Raw genomic sequence first — 20,489 nt, 5'->3', positions numbered from 1 at the left:
GCACATTTAATTAAAAAAAATGTTATTATGCTCTTACCTTTACTTATAAATGAAGTCCATGCGCAGCTCCTTCTGATCAAAAGCATCGATAACTTGTTTATAGAAGTCTTTCTTATCTTTCTTTAGTTTTAAAAGTCTCTTTTTCTCGATGGAAATCTGACTTTATTACCTCCTGCTTCGATTGAAAGTCCAGTTTAGAAAACTGTTTTATTTTAGATATGTAATCCTCCATGTTAAAAGGAAAAAATAAACGATCGCTGCTCACTCTTGCTGCTTGTTGTCACTTCTTCTGCAGCCGAGTAGTGGCAAGAAGGATCACTAGCGCCCTCTACCACCAGGAGGCGGGAGTCATTTAACGACTCATATTTGACACACGCAGCTACGGTATATTAATAAAACATAGCTGCTTACTGTTCTTTTTAGCATATTCAATAGCTTGGACCTTAAATCCTACTGAATAGCTCTTAATCTTCTTCCCTTTGTGCGATTTCAAATTATTGACATCAGCCTCCTCCATTTTGAAAATGATGACAGGTGAAGTGTCACTCCGTGACGTGACGAGTTTGACCCTGCGGAAATTCTAGGCATATGCTAATTATTTGGCGAAACGAGTTTGACCCGGCCGTAATTCTAGGCAGGCGCATACTATATACCCGGCGGCAATTCAAGGAAATACGGTAACACAACGAAACAAAACATGATCACAAAACATGACACATGAAAGGGCAATACTAAAACCTTGACTGGACTTCCACGCAAAGATTCATGCAAGAGTTAATACAACACAAAAATAAACGCCCTTCAATGCTGCTTTTCGTTTTGATCTTAACCTCAATTTCTGCTGTTTCCGGCGAACAGGAAGCCCGTGTCCTCATTACCAACGTTCCGATTGACTCAGTGCACACTTAAAATAAAGTAAAACCCAACAATGGCATTAAAGCTCGGCATCAGAAGTCTAATGTTGCATGCTACTTTAAGGGGGAGCGTTTGAGGAATGCAACCCAGGAGACAAAATTGTCCCCTTCTCCTTCCTCCGACTGGCCCCTTCACTCTAAATCATAGCCCGCAGGCACCAGTTGAGTCGACCGCTGGCCTGTTCTAAAAAAAGCTCAAATAGCAGCACTTACCAGTGAGCTGCCTCTATTTTTAAAATTGTATTTATTTACTAGCAAGCTGGTCACGCTTTGCTCGACATTTTTAATTCTAAGAGAGACAAAACTCAAATAGAATTTGAAAATCCAAGAAAATATTTTAAAGACTTGGTCTTCACTTGTTTGAATAAATTCATTTATTTTTTTTACTTTGCTTCTTATAACTTTCAGAAAGACAATTTTAGAGAAAAAATACAACCTTAAAAATGATTTTAGGATTTTTAAACACATATACCTTTTTACCTTTTAAATTCCTTCCTCTTCTTTCCTGACAATTTAAATCCATGTTCAAGTAATTTTTTTATTATTGTAAAGAATAATAAACACATTTTAATTTAATTATTCATTTTAGCTTCAGTTTTTTTTTTGACGGAGAATATTTGTGAATTTTTTTGTGAATTATATTTATATAGTGCTTTTCTCTAGTGACTCAAAGCGCTTTACATAGTGAAACCCAATATCTAAGTTACATTTAAACCAGTGTGGGTGGCACTGGGAGCAGGTGGGTGAAAGTGTCTTGCCCAAGGACACAACGGCAGTAACTAGGATGGCGGAAGCGGGAATCGAACCTGCAACCCTCAAGTTGCTGGCACGGCCGCTCTACCAACCGAGCTATACCGGTTTATCCATCCATCCATTTTCTACCGCTTATTCCCTTTCGGGGTCGCGGGGGGCGCTGGCGCCTATCTCAGCTACAATCGGGCGGAAGGCAGGGTACACCCTGGACAAGTCGCCACCTCATCGCAGGGCCAACACAGATAGACAGACAACATTCACACTCACATTCACACACTAGGGCCAATTTAGTGTTGCCAATCAACCTATCCCCAGGTGCATGTCTTTGGAAGTGGGAGGAAGCCGGAGTACCCGGAGGGAACCCACGCATTCACGGGGAGAACATGCAAACTCCACACAGAAAGATCCCGAGCCTGGATTTGAACCGGTTTATATATTATATATTATATATATATATATATATATATATATATAATAAAAATATTCTGGCAAATCTGGAAAATCTGTAGAATCGAATTTAAATCTTATTTCAAAGTCTTTTGAATTTCTTTTAAAATTTTTGTTCTGCAAAATCTAGAAGAAATAATCATTCGTCTTTGTTAGAAATATAGCTTGGTCCAATTTGTTATATATTCTAACAAAGTGAAGATTGGATTTTAACCTATTTAAAACATGTCATCAAAATTCTAAAATTAATCCTAATCAGGAAAAATTCCATAAATTCTTCTTTTAATTTTTTCTAAAAGATTCAAATCAGCAAGTTTTTCTCCATTTTATTCGGTTGAATTTTCAATTTTAAAGAATCGAAATTGAAAATAAACTATGTTTCAAAATTTTATTTTCATTTTTTCCGTGTTTTCTCCTCTTTTAAACCGTTTTTTTCATCGTTTATTCTCTACAAAAAAAACCTTCAGTAAAATGACAGACAGAAATACCCATTTTATATATATATATATATATATATATATATATATATATATATATATATATATACATTATATATATATATATATATATATATATATATATATATATATATGTCCAGGGTGTACCCCGCCTTCCGCCCGATTGTAGCTGAGATAGGTGCCAGCGCCCCCCGCGACCCCACCAGGGAATAAGCGGTAGAAAATGGATGGATGGAGAGATATATATATATATATATATATATATATATATATATATATATATACATAGATTTATGTATTAAAGGTAAATTGAGCAAATTGGCTATTTCTGGCAATTTATTTAAGTGTGTATCAAACTGGTAGCCCTTGGCATTAATCAGTACCCAAGCAGTAGCTCTTGGTTTCAAAAAGGTTGGTAAATTCTGATTGGCTGATGAAACAAGGCGGAGATCTTTCATCTATCAACACGGCGGAGTGTTTGTTTGTGTCTTACCTAATGGAGACGCAGAGTTTGATCACGCCTGGAAGTTCTGGGTCAAAGCAGGCTTATAAGTTCCTTTCGCTGTGGAAGGGGAGGCTCATTTGAATACCTTTCATCTTAACCCCTGCTGCTATTTTCGGCTGACGGCCTTCCTCCCTTCATGGAACACAAAATTCCTTTAAAAGGAATATGACTGTGATTATGTAACAACATCACTGTGTTTTTTTTTAGCACTGAGCCTTCAGAGCATGGCGAACCTTGCTTTAATTATAATAGCGTGGCATGTTTTCGCACCTCGGACCGCCTCTTCTCACCTCGTTTTCGTGGCATGTATTAGACGTCCCTGTGGGGGGAATTGATTGGATCTAACAGACAGCTGGCCTCTGATCCCAAATGTGGCCGTGTAAGTCCCCAGACAGGGGAGCGAGGGAGATGGTGTGGCGTTTTATTTCATTCGGTTGTATGTAGAGCAGCGATTCTCCAACTGTGGTCGCGGGGCTCCATCTAGTGGTACGCCAAAGAATCGCTCGATTAAAGTACAGTGTTTTGGTTTCTTATATTCAAACTGTGTTTCATGTTGCAGTGGCCAAAAATATAACATAGACTTGTTAGATAAAACATCTGCCATGTTTTTGATGAATACTTAGACCTACTATGCGACTGTATTTTAATGCTGGTCATTATGGTGGTAGAGCTAAGTTTTTTCTAAGCTGGTACTTGGTGAAAAAAGGTTTTAGAACTACTGATTTAAATCAATTGGGTCTTAATTGATTTTAATCCCACAAAATTTTATTTCATTCTATTTTATGACATTTCTATCTTTCATCTACAGTATCGCTATTTGTCAATTGATATGCACCCATGGATATTATTTTAGTTGTTTTCTGCATTACTCATTTTGTTTTATTTGTTTTTAATGTTGTTTTATTTGTTTTTGAAAGATTGTTTTTAATTTTGTTTTGATATGTATGTATGTATATATATACATACATACATACATACATATATTTATATAACCGATGAATACATATATATACAAATATATATGAATATTTAGGTATATATCAATATATATACATATAATCTATATATGTATGTACATACACATATATATATATATATTATATATACATATATATAATCCATATAAGTTTGTGTGTATATATATATATATATATATATTATATATATACATACACACACATACATACATATACACATGCATATATATAATTCTATATATATATATATATATAAATGCATATGTATATATAATATATACATCCATCCATCCATCCATTTTCTACCGCTTATTCCCTTTCAGGGTCGCGGGGGGCGCTGGCGCCTATCTCAGCAACAATCGGGTGGAAGGCGGGGTACACCCTGGACAAGTCGCCACCTCATCGCAGGGCTAATATATACATGTAATCTATATATATATGTATATATACATATGTATATATATCATATATACATGTAATCTATATATATATGTATATATACATATGTATATATGATATATACATGTAATCTATATATATATATATATATATATATATATACATAGATTTTATTTTAATGTTATGTTATTTAATTTTACTTTTGTAAGATATTTAATTTTGCTATGATTGTATGTTAATGTTATTTGAAAATAAATTATACTTCATTTAAATGTTATTACATTTTTTATTGATATATTTCATTTGACTTGTCCAGGGTGTACTCCGCCTTCCACCCGATCGTAGCTGAGATAGGCTCCAGCGACTCCCAACGGAATAAGCGGTAGAAAATGGATGGATGGATGAATGTTTTGATCCGATATTTATTTATTTTGATGTCATTATTTTCCATTTATTTGCGATAAAAGTTTATTTTGTATGTATTTGTATCCAGCTTTTATTCAGTTTTCATACGAACATGCGTTTTCTTCTTCTTCAGATCTACATCGCGCCCAAAGCAGCCATCTTCCCGCTGGAGGGCCTGGAGGGCGCGGAGGCGGAGGCGGCGCTGCTCAACAACATGCGCGTGTACGGCACCATCCTGCTGACCTCTATGGCCACCGTGGTGTTTGTCGGCGTCAAGTACGTCAACAAGCTGGCCCTGGTCTTCCTGGCCTGTGTCATCCTCTCCATCCTGGCCGTCTACGCCGGCGTCATCAAGACGGCCGTGGACCCTCCCGTGTTCCCGTAAGTTGACATGCCCTCTAAGTAGCATTCAAAATGCTGTCCTTCACGCTATTTTTTTCCCTCCTTCCAGTGTTTGTCTCCTGGGCAACCGCACTCTGGTGTGGAAGTCCTTCGACGTGTGCGCCAAGACCGTGGAGACGGCCAACGGGACGGTCACCACGCAGCTGTGGCGCATGTTCTGCAACTCCTCCTTGCTCAACGCCTCCTGTGACAAGTACTTTGTCAACAACAACGTGACGCAGGTGCAAGGCATCCCCGGGGTCACCAGCGGAATCTGGACAGGTCGGTGCATATTCAAGGAGAAGTCCGTTATTTGTCTTTCCAGCGGGAAACTGGGATGCAAAAGAATCCATCCAACAGCACGTTGTTTTTGGAGGAGACTGACGGGATGAAAAGAGAACAAAATTGCCTGATCTATTAGGAGCCATGCATGTTTAATTGATAACTGGTGCAGACTGCCTTATTTTGTGAATGCTCCATAGCATTCACACATATGGTTTTCTGCACCAAAATTAATCCTATTTATTATTGTTATTATTATTATTTTATTTTATTTTATTTTATATATTTTTTTTATTATTGTGTGAATTCTCCAAAGCATTCACACATATGGTTTTCTGCACCAAAATTAATGTTATTTATCATTATTATTATTATTATTATTATTAATATTGTATGAATTCTCCAAAGCATTCACACATATGGTGTTCTGAACCAAAATTAATCTTATTTCATTATTGTTATTATTATTATTATTATTAATATTATAATTATTGTGTAAATGATCCAAAGCCTTTACACATATGGTTTTCTGCACAGCAAAATTTATCTTATTTATTATTATTATTATTATTATTATTATTTTTATTGTGTGAATGCTCCAAAACATTCACACATATGGTTTTATGCACCAAAATTAATCCTATTTATTTTTATTATTATTATTTTTATTATTATTTATTGTGTGAATGCTCCAAAGCTTTCACACATATGGCTTTCTGCACAGCAAAATGTATCTTATTTATTATTGTTATTATTGTTATTATCATTATTATTATTTTTATTGTGTGATTGCTCCCAAATATTCACACATATGGTTTTATGCACCAAAATTAATCATATTTATTATTATTATTATTATTATTATTATTATTATTTTGTGTGTGAATGCTCCAAAATATTCCCACATATGGTTTTCTGCACCAAAATTACTGTTATTTATCATTATTATTATTATTATTGTATAAATTCTCCAAAGCATTCACACATATGGTGTTCTGCACCAAAATTAATCTTATTTTTATTGTTATTATTATTATTAATAATATTATTATTATTATTGTGTAAATGCTCCAAAGCATTCACACATGTGGTTTTCTGCACAGCAAAATTAATCTTATTATTATTATTATTGTTGTTATTATTATTATTATTATTGTTGTTATTAATGTGTGAATGCTCCAAAGCATTCACACATATGGTTTTCTGCACCAAAATGTATCTTATTTATTATTATTTTTATTATTAATATTATTATTATTAATATTATTATTAATTTTATTGTGTTAATGCTCCAAAGCATTCACACATATGGTTTTCTGCACCAAAATTAATATTATGTATTAATTTTATTATTATTATTATAATGTGAATGCTCCAAGGATAAAAAGCTGAAATTTTCTTATTAATAATTAAAATTAATATATACTTAGTTATCAATAATACAAAGCTGACACAATATAATTTTTTTGCACATTTTAAATAAAAAAATATCAATTTGCCCTCACATACTTTGACTTTTCAGTATGCGGACCTTGGTGGAAAAAGTTTGAACACCCCTGAATTAAAGTATCAATATTTTGACTTGAGAATCAATATTAGAGCATACAGATCTGGTATCAGTGGTATCGATGTTTCAGTATCGATCTGCACCTCACTATCTCCCGGGTCTTAATCGTGCAGCTAACTAACAAACTAAGTGAATAAATGCTGTCGTTAACCATGAAGATGGAAGAAATGTTTCCCTCTTGTTTGTGCAGAGAACCTGTTTGGGACTTATTACGACAAGGGGGACCTGATCGAGCGGGTCAACATGGACTCTGTGCAGGACCAAGGGGACCCTCTGACTAACGCTAACCGCTACGTGCTGGCCGACATCACCAGCTTCTTCACGCTGCTGGTCGGCATCTACTTCCCGTCTGTGACAGGTGAACGCCTCCGTCTTATTTTTAGGGACCGAATGTCCCTTTGGGACAGAGGACCCTATTGTTTTATTATTATTATGCCGCCGCCTCTTTGAGCTGTAATTTGACCCCCTTAACATGCTTCAAAACTCACCAAATTTTACACACATATCAGGACTGGCGAAAATTGCCATCTAATAAAAAAACAAACCCCAAAACTCAAAATTACGCTCTAGCGCCCCCTAGGAAAAAATACAGACAAAACTGCTTGTAACTTCCGTTAGGAATGTCTTAGAGACATTAAACAAAAATCTCTATGTAGGTCTGACTTAGACCTACATTTCATAAAATAACATCCTTCAGCAAAAATCAACAGGAAGTTGGCAAACACCCCTTCAAAACAAAAGTTTCCTAAAAAAAATTAATGTTTGCCTCTTTGAGCTGTAATTTGACCCCTTTGAAATGTTTCAAAACTCACCAAACTGGACACACACCTCAGGACTAGCGAAAATTGCGATCTAATAAAAAAAAAATGAAAACTTTAAATTGCCCTCTAGCTCCCCCTATGAATAAAACACAGACAAAATTGCTTCTAGGAAGAAAACACAGACAAAACTGTTTGAAACTTCTGTAGGAATGTCGTAGAGACATGAAACAAAAACCTCTATGTAGGTCTCACTTAGACCTACATTTCATTAATTGACATCCTTCAGCAAAAATCAACAGGAAGTTGGCAAACACCCCTTCAAACAAAAGTTTCCTAAAAAAAATGTCATTTTTGCTTCTTTGAGCTGTAATTTGACCCCCTTAAAATGCTTCAAAACTCACCAAACTGGACACACACATCAGGACTGGCGAAAATTGCGATCTAATTAAAAAAAAATTTAAAAAATGAAAACTTTAAATTGCGCTCTAGCGCCACCTATGATTAAAACACAGACAAAATAGCTTCTAGGAAGAAAACACAGACAAAACTGTTTGTAACTTCTGTAGGAATGTCGTAGAGACATGAAACAAAAACCTCTATGTAGGTCTCACTTAGACCTACATTTCATTAATTGACATCCTTCAGCAAAAATCAACCGGAAGTTGGCAATTACGCCTTCAAAACAAAAGTTTTGTAAAAACCCCTCACCTTTTTGCAAACATTATCTCCTCTGAGCGCGTTTGTTGTGACATTGAACCCTTCTGATTAAAATTTCATGAAAGAGTTTTTCTAACTGCTCCGGTTTTGATTTTACGAGCCTTCAAACAACTGCTGCGCTGCTGCCGTCTCAAGATGGCCGCTTAAAAGCAGGGAGCACAAGTGTGACCACACAATGCAGAGAAGGTAGGTACTGTGCGGGTAAAGATATGTTGACTGGATGAAAGCAGGAGGCACCAGTTTGACTCCAGGATACAGAGAAGGTAGGTAATGTGCAGGTAAAGATATGTTGTCTGGGTGATGGCAGGAAGCACCAGCATGTATGGGTGACAGAAAGAAGCACCAGTGTGACCCCAGGATGCAGGGAAGGTAGGTAAAGTGCAGGTAAAAATATGTTGAATGGGTAAAGGCAGGAAACACCAGCAAAAGTCGGTCCCGTCCATCGCTGCTTGCAGCTTTAATTTATGGATTGTTATTTCCATCCATCCATCCATTTCTACCGCTTATGTATTGTTATTTGTCATGGTTATTTACCGCCATGTCTCCTCCTGCTCAGGAATCATGGCCGGCTCTAACCGCTCTGGTGACCTGCGTGACGCCCAGAAGTCCATCCCCATCGGAACCATCGCCGCCATCACCACCACCTCCTTTGTCTGTATCCTCCCTCAGCAGCACCCTCTGCTGGGCAGCAGGGAGCACTGCACTCGCCTTAGACATGTAGGGAAACTGGCTATTCATCTGGAGGCCATCTTTGGTGGGGCTTTTGAACTATGTCGTCAAAAACAGCAAAGTGCTTCTGTCTTATAGACAATCTTTGACTAGCATTTTTGCAGTAAGTCTTTAAAAACAGCATTTTGCTCACTTTATATAGATAATATTTGACTAGCATTTAAGCAGTATGTTCTTACAAACAGCAAAGTGCTCCTGTTATTTAGACAATCTTTGGCTAGCATTGTTAGAGTAGGTCTTTAAAAACAGCAAAGTGCTCCTGTTATTTAGACAATCTTTGGCTGCATTATTAGAGTAAATATTTAAAAACAGCAAAATGATCATGTTATTTAGAAAATCTTTGGCTAACATTATTAGAGTAGGTCGTTAAAAACAGCAAAGTGCTCCTGTTGTATAAACAATCTTTGGCTAGCATTATTACAGTAGGTCTTCAAAAACAGCATAGTGCTCCGGTTAAATAGATAATCTTTGACAAGCAATATTACAGTAGGTCTTTGCAAACAGCAAAGTGCTCCTGTTATTTAGACAATCTTTGGCTAGCATTATTACAGTAGGTCTTTAAAAACAGCAAAGTGCTCCTGTTATTTAGACAATCTTTGGCTAGCATTATTACAGTAGGTCTTTAAAAGCAACAATATGCTCCTCTTCTATAGAGCATATTTGACTGGCATTTTTGGATTATGTTCTTAAAAACAGCATATTGCTCCCTTTATATAGAGAATCTTTGTCTAGCATTTAAGCAGTATGTTCTTAAAAACAGCAGTGCTCCTGTTAAATAGAGAATATTTTACTAGCATTTCAGCAGTATGTTCTTAAAAACAGCAAAGTGCTCATGTTATATAGACAATCTTTGGCTAGCATTATTAGAGTAGGTCTTTGAAAACAGCATAGTGCTCCGGTTATATAGACAATCTTTGGCTAGCATTATTACAGTAGGTCTTTAAAAACAACAATATGGTCCTCTTATATAGAACATATTTGACTAGGATTTTTGCAGTATGTTCTTAAAAACAGCATTGTGCTCCTGTTAAATAGATCATCTTTGACTGGAATTTTTGCAGTATGTTTTTAAAAACAGCATAGTGTTCCAGTTATATAGATCATCTTTGACTAGCATTATTACAGTAGGTCTTTAAAAACGATAATATGCTCCTCTTATATAGAGCATATTTGACTAGCATTTTAGCTGTATGTTCTTAAAAACAGCATAGTGCTCCTGTTAAATAGAGAAGCTTTGACGACCATGTGTGCAGTATGTTCTTAAAAACAGCATAGTGCTCCTGTTATATAAAGAATGTTTGACTAGCCTTTTAGCTGTATCTTCTTTTTAAAAAAGCATTGTGCTCCTCTTATATAGAGCATATTTGACTAGCATTTTTGCAATATATTCTTAAAAACAGCATAGTGCTCCTGTTAAATAGAGAATCTTTGACTAGCATTTTAAGCAGTATGTTCTTAAAAACAGCATAGTGCTGGTATCCTTGATCATTCAAAGTTCCTTTCACTGGAACTAAGGGGCCAAGCCCAACTCCTGAAAAACAACCCCACACCATAATTCCTCCTCCACCAAATTTCACACTCGGCACAATGCAGTCTGAAATGTACCCAGACTCGTCCATCAGATTTCCAGATGGAAAAGTGTGATTCATCACTCCACTGCTCTAGAGTCCAGTGGCGACGTGCTTTGCATGAGACTCTGTGATGTATGGCTTAGATTCAATCGCTCGGCCATAGAAACCCATTCCATGAAGCTCTCTGCGTACTGTACGTGGGCTAATTGGAAGGTCATATGAAGTTTGGAGCTCTGTAGCAACTGACTGTGCAGAAAGTCTTTGAACGATGCACTTCAGCATCCGCTGACCCCTCTCTGTGAGTTTATGTGGCCTACTACTTTGTGGCTGAGTTGCTGTTGTTCCCAAACTCTTCCATTTTCTAATAATAAATCCAGCAGTTGACTTTGGAATGTTTAAGAGCAGGGAAATTTCACGATTGGATTTGTTGCACAGGTGGCATCCTATGACAGTTCCACGCTGGAAATCACTGAAAGCGGCCCATTCTTTTACAAATGTTTGTAGAAACAGTCTCCATGCATGAGTGCTTGATTTTATACACCTGATTCTGATTATTTTATTGGGTGGTCAAATAATTTTTTACAATATAGTGTACATGACACTACAAACCCCGTTTCCATATGAGTTGGGAAATTGTGTTAGATGTAAATATAAATGGAATACAATCATTTGCAAAATCTTTTCAACCCATATTCAGTTGAATGCACTACAAAGACAAGATATTTGATGTTCAAACTCATAAACTTTTTTTTTTTTTGCAAATAAAAATTAACTTAGAATTTCATGGCTGCAACACGTGCCAAAGTAGTTGGGAAAGGGCATGTTCACCACTGTGTTACATCACCTTTTCTTTTAACAACACTCAATAAACATTTGGGAACTGAGGAAACTAATTGTTGAAGCTTTTGAAAGTGGAATTCTTTCCCATTCTTGTTTTATGTAGAGCTTCAGTCGTTCAACAGTTTAACAGTCTCCGCTGTCGTATTTTACGCTTCATAATGCGCCACACATTTTCGATGGGAGACAGGTCTGGACTGCAGGCGGGCCAGGAAAGTACCCGCACTCTTTTTTTTTTACGAAGCCACGCTGTGCTGAATGTGGCTTAGCATTGTCTTGCTGAAATAAGCAGGGGCGTCCATGAAAAAGACGGCGCTTAGATGGCAGCATATGTTGTTCCAAAATCTGTATGTACCTTTCCGCATTAATGGTGCCTTCACAGATTTGTAAGTTACTCATGCCTTGGGCACTAATGCACCTCCATACCATCACAGATGCTGGCTTTTCAACTTTGCGTCGATAACAGTCTGGATGGTTCGCTTCACCTTTGGTCCGGATGACACAATGTCGAATATTTCCAAAAACAATTTGAAATGTGGACTCGTCAGACCACAGAACACTTTTCCACTTTGCATCTGTCCATCTTAGATGATCTCAGGCCCAGAGAAGCCGGCGGCGTTTCTGGATGTTGTTGATAAATGGCTTTCGCTTTGCATAGTAGAGCTTTAACTCGCACTTACAGATTAGCGACAAACTTTATTTAGTGACAGTAGTTTTCGGAAGTGTTCCTGAGCCCATGTGGTGATATCCTTTAGAAATTGATGTCAGTTTTGGATACATTGCTGTCTGAGGGATCGAAGGTCACGGTCATTCAATGTTGGTTTCCGGCCATGTCGCTTACGTGGAGTGATTTCTCCAGATTCTCTGAACCTTTTGTTGATATTATGGACCGTAGATGTTGAAATCCCTAAATTTCTTGCAATTGCACTTTGAGAAACGTTGTTCTTAAACTGTTTGACTATTTGCTCACGCAGTTGTGGACAAAGGGGTGTACCTCGCCCCATCCTTTCTTGTGAAAGACTGAGCATTTTTTGGGAAGCTGTTTTTATACCCAATCATGGCACCCACCTGTTCCCAATAAGCCTGCACACCTGTGGGATGTTCCAAATAAGTGTTTGATGAGCATTCCTCAACTTTATCAGTATTTATTGCCACCTTTCCCAACTTCTTTGTCACGTGTTGCTGGCATCAAATTCTGAAGTTAATGATTATTTGCAACAAAAATAATGTTTATCAGTTTGAACATCAAATATGTTGTCTTTGTAGCATTTTCAACTGAATATGGGTTGAAAAGGATTTGCTTTTTGCAGATGATGTGGTCCTGATGGCTTCATCTGACCGGGATCTTCAGCTCTCACTGAAGCGACCGGAATGAGAATCAGCACCTCCAAGTCCGAGTCCATGGTTCTCGCCCGGAAAAGGGTGGAGTGCCATCTCTGGGTTGGGAAGGAGACCCAGCCCCAAGTGGAGTTCAAGTACCTAGGAGTCTTGTTCACGAGTGAGGGAAGAGTGGATTGTGAGATCGACAGGCGGATCGGTGCGGCGTCTTCAGTAATGCGGACGTTGTACCGATCCGTTGTGGTGAAGAAGGAGCTGAGCCGGAAGGCAAAGCTCTCAATTTACCGGTCGTTCTACATTCCCATCCTCACCTACGGTCATGAGCTTTGGGTCATGACCGAAAGGATAAGATCACGGGTACAAGCGGCCCAAATGAGTTTGGGGCTCTCCCTTAGAGATAGGGTGAGAAGCTCTGCCATCCGAGAGGAGCTCAAAGTAAAGTGAAGTGAATTATATTTATATAGCGCTTTTCTCTAGTGACTCAAAGCGCTTTACATAGTGAAACCCAATATCTAAGTTACATCTAATCCAGTGTGGGTGGCACTGGGAGCAGGTGGGTAAAGTGTCTTGCCCAAGGACACAACGCCAGTGACTAGGATGGCGGAAGCGGGAATCGAACCTGCAACCCTCAAATTGCTGGCACGGCCAGTCTACCAACCGAGCTATACCGCCTAAAGCCGCTCCTCCTTCACATCGAGAGGAGCCAGATGAGGTGGTTCGAGCATCTGGTCAGGATGCCACCTGAACGCCTCCCTATTGAGGTGTTTAGGGCACGTCCAACCGGTAGGAGGCCACGGGGAAGTAGACCCAGGACACGTTGGGAAGACTATGTCTCCCGGCTGGCCTGGGAACGCCTCGGGATCCCCCGGGAAGAGCTAGACGAAGTGTCTGGGGAGAGGGAAGTCTGGGTTTCCCTTCTTAGGCTGTTGCCCCCGCGACCTGACTTCGGATAAGCGGAAGAAGATGGATGGATGTATTCTGTTTATATTTACATCAAACACAATTTCCCAACTCATATGGAAACGGGGTTTGTACTTTGATTTACTTCCACGTAAAAACACTCATTTTCAAGGTGCGGTGGCTTTTATTTTTGTAAAGTTGGGGCGGTATAGCTCGGTTGGTAGAGTGGCGGTGCCAGCAACTTGAGGGTTGCAGGTTCGATTCCCGCTTCCGCCATCCTAGTCACTGCCGTCGTGTCCTTGGGCAAGACACTTTACCCACCTGCTCCCAGTGCCACCCACACTGGTTTATATGTAACTTAGATATTGGATTTCACTATGTAAAGCGCTTTGAGTCACTAGAGAAAAGCGCTATATAAATATAATTCACTTAAAGTTAGTAGTGGTAGTGGCTTTGTGATCTAAATCTGATCCACTTCGGCCTGCAGTGTAAACCTTGTCGTAATGCAACTAGCTTGCCAGATGACAAGTTTTATTGAGTGGGACGGTTTTATGTATTATGTGGCGTTCTCCTATAATCAGGTGAAGTCGCTGCTCAAGTGCACTCCCGCGTCTGTCGTCTCGTGTCCCGCAGTAATCAGCTTTGGGTCCGAGCAAATTTGATTATGTCTCCTAATCTGCCTATGCAAATGTGACTTCATGAAGTGGAGCGATACCATTGATCACTCCGGATGTCATCCTCAAGTCATTCGATTCCCGAGCTCAAGACTATTAGGCTGGTGCGACGCTTCCTCTCGTCTTCATGCTCCTTAATCGAAACCTGCCAAGACATGTCCAGCGTCATCCTGTTCGGCGCCTGCATCGAGGGCGTGGTCCTCCGAGACAAGTAAGTGGCCCAGCCAATGATGGTTTTTCGCCGAAGACTGACTGTCGCCCCCTCCTGTAGGTTCGGTGAAGGTGTGCACGGCAACTTGGTCATCGGCACCTTGGCGTGGCCGTCGCCGTGGGTGATTGTGATCGGCTCCTTCTTCTCCACCTGCGGCGCGGGCCTCCAGAGCCTGACGGGGGCGCCCCGGCTTCTGCAGGCCATCGCCAAGGACAACATCGTGCCCGCCCTCAGGGTCAGTCTCCTTTGGACTCTTTCCCCTTCACCTTATATAACAGGGGTGTCCAAACTTTTTCCACACACAAAAAAATTAAAGCATATTTTTCATTTTCAAACCATTACAAAATATATGCATTTAAAAAAATTATTTTACCATAAAGCAGGGGTCGGGAACCTTTTTGGCTGAGAGAGCCACAAAGCCAAATATTTTAAAATGTATTTCCGTAAGAGCCATATAATATTGTTTTTAACACTGAACACAACTAAACACGTGCATTTTTAAGTAAGACCAACATTTCTAGAGTATAGAAGGTCTCTTGTTCTTTGTAATAACATTGTTATTCTGAAGCTAACTGTGGAGGGGGCGTGGCCTGTGGGCCCCCAGTGAACTGGGGTGTGCCAGGACCGGCCTCTAAATCAGCAACAGGTGTGTAGACGGCCCAGCTGGGCCTTGTAATCTAATCACCTGTCACTCTGTTAAAAGCTCCCTCCATCAGTGTGTGAATGGGTAAATGTGGAAGTAGTTTCAAAGCGTTTTGAGTACCTTGAAGGTAGAAAAGCGCTATACAAGTACAACCCATTCATTTATTTATTCATAAGCGGCAGCCAGGAGGAGAGACGGGGTTGGGGCTGGAGCCAGAGCGCGAGCGAAAACGAAAGAGAATAATACAATTGCTGGAAAGCAACTGAGGGACTTATTGAAAAATAAAACAATATTGTAACCCTGAAACAGGCGCTCATGTCGGTGCTTGGTGGTCTGAAGAACCCCCAGGAGGGCAAGCCCCACACTAACCAATAATAAATAAATGACTTCTTACCATTAACGCAACTTCTTGAACAGGTGCGGTAGAAACGGATGGATGCATTAAAAATGCATGAGAATGTTTTATATTTTGAACATTATTTTTAACACTGTGATTACAAGTGGAATTATTCATTATTTATCGTGTTAAGCAATGTCAGCTCAGATTTATTAGAGAGCCAGATGCAGTCATCAAAAGAGCCACATCTGGCTCTAGAGTCATAGGTTCCCTACCCCTGCCATAAAGGGTCTCAGTTCTTAAAATGTTGAAAATAAGTCAAATTTGTATTATTTTTTATTTATCGCCGACAGCAGGGGTCACTAAAGAGCTGCCCGCGGGTACCAGGTCGCCCGTAAGGACCAGATGAGTCGCCCGCTGGCCTGTTCTAAAAATAGCTCAAATAGCAGCACTTACCAGTGAGCTGCCTCTATTTTTTCAATTTTATTTATTTACTAGCAAGCTGGTCTCGCTTTGCTCGACATTTTTAATTCTAAGAGAGACAAAACTCAAATAGAATTTGAAAATCCAAGAAAATATTTTAAAGACTTGGTCTTCACTTGTTCAAATAAATTCATTAATTTTTTTACTTTGCTTCTTATAACTTTCAGAAAGACAATTTTAGAGAAAAAATACAACCTTAGAAATGATTTGGGGATTTTTAAACACAAATATCTTTTTAATTTTTGAATTCCTTCCTCTTCTTTCCTGACAATTTAAATCAATGAATAATAAATACATTTTAATTTAATTCTTCATTTTAGCTTCTGTTTTTTCGACGAAGAATATTTGTGAAATATTTCTTCAAACTTATTATGATTAAAATTAAAAAAAAATCTTCTGGCAAATCTAGAAAAATTTGTAGAATCAAATTTAAATCTTACTTAAACCGGGCGGTATAGCTCGGTTGGTAGAGTGGCTGTGCCAGCAACTTGAGGGTTGCAGGTTCAATTCCCGCTTCCGCCATCCTAGTCACTGCCGTTGTGTCCTTGGGCAAGACACTTTACCCACCTGCTCCCAGTGCCACCCACACTGGTTTAAATGTAACTTAGATATTGGGTTTCACTATGTGAAGCGCTTTGAGTCACTAGAGAAAAGCGCTATATAAATATAATTCACTTCACATTTCAAAGTCTTTTGAATTTCTTTAAATTTTTGTTCTGGAATATCTAGAAGAAATAATGATTTCTTGAAACCAAGAGCTACTTCTTGGGTACTGATTAATGTGAAGGGCTACCAGTTTGATACACACTTAAATAAATTGCCAGAAATAGCCAATTTGCTAAATTTACCTTTAATAAATAAATATATATATATATATATATATATATATATATATATATATACATATATATATATATATATATATATATATATATATATATATATATATATATATATATATATATATATAAAAATGGGTATTTCTGTCTTTCATTCCGTCGTACATTTTTTTTCCTTTTACGGAAGGTTTTTGTAGAGAATAAATGATCAAAAAAACACTTAATTGAACGGTTTAAAAGAGGAGAAAACAGGAAAAAAAAATGTAAAATTAAATTTTGAAACATAGTTTATCTTCAATTTCGAATTTTTAAAAAATCAAAATTCAACCGAAAAAAAGAAGAGAAAAACTAGCTAATTCGAATCTTTTTGAAAAAATTTAAAAAAAGAATTTTTGGAACATCATTAGTCATTTTTCCTGATTAAGATTAACTTTAGAATTTTGATGATGACATGTTTTAAATAGGTTAAAATCCAGTCTGCACTTTGTTAGAATATATAACAAATTGGACCAAGCTATATGTCTAACAAAGACAAATCATTATTTCTTCTAGATTTTCCAGAACAAAACTTTTAAAAGAAATTCAAAAGACTTTGAAATAAGATTTGAATTTGATTCTACAGATTTTCTAGATTTGCCAGAATAATTTTTTTGAATTTTGATCATAACAAGTTTGAAGAAATATTTCACACATATTCTTCGTCGAAAAAACAGAAGCTAAAATGAAGAATTAAATTAAAAATGTATTATTCTTTACAATAAAAACAATACATTTACTTGAACATTGATTTAAATCGTCAGGAAAGATAAGGAAGGAATTTAAAAGGTAAAAAGGTATATGTGTTTAAAAATCCTAAAATCATTTTTAAGGTTGTATTTTTTCTCTAAAATTGTCTTTCTGAAAGTTATAAGAAGCAAAGTAAAAAAAATAAATGACTTTATTTAAACAAGTGAAGACCAAGTCTTTGAAATATTTTCTTGGATTTTCAAATTCTATTTGAGTTTTGTCTCTCTAGGTATTAAAAATGTCGAGCAAAGCGAGACCAGCTTGCTAGTAAATAAATAAAAGAAAAAAAAATAGAGGCAGCTCACTGGTAAGTGCTGCTATTTGAGCTATTTTTAGAACAGGCCAGCGGGCGACTCATCTGGTCCTTACGGGCGACCTGGTGCCCGCGGGCACCGCGTTGGTCACCCCTGATATATATATATATGTATAAAAAATCCCAATTACCATGTAGAATATTACAGAATAGACAATAAATTTATCAGTAATATTAACGCTGACTAAGCAGTACAACATTGCCACTGTTGTGCGTTAAACTTTGTATTTTCTGAACTTTAGAGCGCACCTGGATATAAACCACACCTACTAAATTTTGAAAGAAAAAAAACATTTCTATACATAAGCCGCACCCGCAGTTATTTACACCGAAATATTTTTTAAATGTTCAAATACGTACTTTAATTGTTACTAAACAGTTTGAAACTTCTATTAGTAGATTGCACAGTACAGTACATATTCCGTACAATTGACCACTAAATGGTAACACCCCAATAAGTTTTTCAACTTGTTTAAGTCGGGGTCCACGGTGCCAGTAAAACGGCAGATCAAACAAAACAGAAGTCCTCATCATGGACCCACTAGCTGCGGGAGCTAGCTTTACAATCAGCTAAACAGACTCAATAAGTCCACTGTGACGTCTTGGAGAATTTACTGACGAATTTGTGAAACTGAATCAATAAAAAAAAAATGACGTAGGTTATTAATACTAACACAGACACTCATAAACATGTTAGCATATTAACTTATGCTAACGACGCCGGCATCATTACATTGCGATAGCACGTACAAATATGTATAAAAACACTCCCACGGACATCACACATGGGACAGTTTAGTACGAATGAATTGTTGTAGTTACATTGTAAAACTCACAAACGTTGCTTTGAGCGATGAATGAAGAATCATTTTCAGTAGAAACGCCATGGACGGCTATGCCTCCGGTTCAAGGCATTAAGACAGGAAGTACATTTTCAACCCGCAACACCTGCAGTTAGCGAACTCGTCCAAAAGGGTGTTGGTGTCGAAAAATCCATAAAATAGCCGCAAAGATCAAAAGCGTAGGAAACAAGTAGGCTTATAAGTATTTCTTTTCGACTTTCTCATGCACTCCAAATTATGTATATATGTATCATATTATGTATATACAGTATATATATATATATATATATATATATATATATATATATATATATATATATATATATCGAGCACCTACATATATATATATATATATATATAATCAGGGGTCGGCAACCCAAAATGTTGAAATAGCCATATTGGACCAAAAATACAAAAACTAATCGTTATGGAGCCGCAAAAAATTTAAAGCCATATTACATACAGATAGTGTGCCATGAGATATAAATTGAATTAAGAGGACTTAAAGGAATTAAATGAGCTCAAATATAGCTACAAATGAGGCATAATGTTGCATTGTGTACACATAGCTAGCCTAAATAGCATGTTAGCATCGATTAGCTTGCAGTCACGCAGGGACCAAATATGTCTGATTAGCAATCCACATAAGTCAATAACATCAACAAAACTCACCTTTGTGCATTCATGCACAACGTTAAAAGTTTGTTGGACAAAATAAGACAGAAAAAGAAGTGGCATAAAACACGTCTTAGAAAGTCGGAGAAAGTTGTACATTTAAACAAACCACAGTGTGTTCAAGGACCGCCAAAATTAGTAGGACAAAACGGCGCTCGCCAAATACTCGAATCAGTGAAGCATGTTTAATATAAACAGTGTGCTTTATAACAATTAGGAAGGTTTGTGTCATGTTTGTCCTACAGAAACTATATTAAAACAAAACAAAAACATTTTTATTTTTCCTTCTTTTTTTTTCTCCATTTTTCATACATTTTTTAAAAAGCTCCAGAGAGCCACTAGGGCGGCGATATATATTGTACATAACAAATATTCTATTTCTATTCTATTCTATTCATAACAATTAGTGCCCAATGAACACATTGCCATCTTTGCAGGTTAAGTAAATAAAGTTCCGACTTTAATTAGTACGTCTACGACGTCTCAACTTAATTTTTTCCGTAATGTTTTAAATCCTTGCAGATTTTTGGGCACGGGAAGGCCAACGGGGAGCCCACATGGTCTCTGCTGCTGACCGCCTTCATCTGCGAGAGCGGCATCCTCATCGCCTCCCTGGATGCTGTCGCTCCCATCCTGTCCATGTAAGAACTGGACCGCGTTGTTTGCCGTATTTAGTGGTCTTTAATGCACCGGCTTAGAAACTGTCGCCATCATAAAACGTGTCTAACCTGTACAGGTGAAGTAA

At 37.6% G+C, this 20,489-nt stretch overlaps 1 protein-coding gene across 3 annotated transcripts in view; it reads left to right on the top strand.

Moving 5' to 3' along the window:
- The window catches only part of slc12a5a (solute carrier family 12 member 5a), a 223,447-nt gene that overhangs the window by 178,888 nt on the left and 24,070 nt on the right, over positions 1-20,489 (top strand). For all 3 annotated transcript variants that reach the window (XM_061889886.1, XM_061889895.1, XM_061889876.1), the window contains exons 7-13: positions 4,992-5,239; positions 5,310-5,521; positions 7,279-7,446; positions 9,123-9,221; positions 14,769-14,826; positions 14,887-15,061; positions 20,267-20,385. In XM_061889886.1, coding sequence (XP_061745870.1) covers positions 4,992-5,239; positions 5,310-5,521; positions 7,279-7,446; positions 9,123-9,221; positions 14,769-14,826; positions 14,887-15,061; positions 20,267-20,385 — 1,079 coding nt within the window. The remainder of the gene's footprint in view (positions 1-4,991; positions 5,240-5,309; positions 5,522-7,278; positions 7,447-9,122; positions 9,222-14,768; positions 14,827-14,886; positions 15,062-20,266; positions 20,386-20,489) is intronic.

Source organism: Nerophis ophidion, linkage group LG02 (assembly GCF_033978795.1).
Source record: "Nerophis ophidion isolate RoL-2023_Sa linkage group LG02, RoL_Noph_v1.0, whole genome shotgun sequence".
Taxonomy (NCBI): Eukaryota; Metazoa; Chordata; class Actinopteri; order Syngnathiformes; family Syngnathidae; genus Nerophis; species Nerophis ophidion.
The sequence above is the reverse complement of the archived record's forward strand: the minus strand, read 5'-3'. Positions and strand labels throughout refer to the sequence as shown.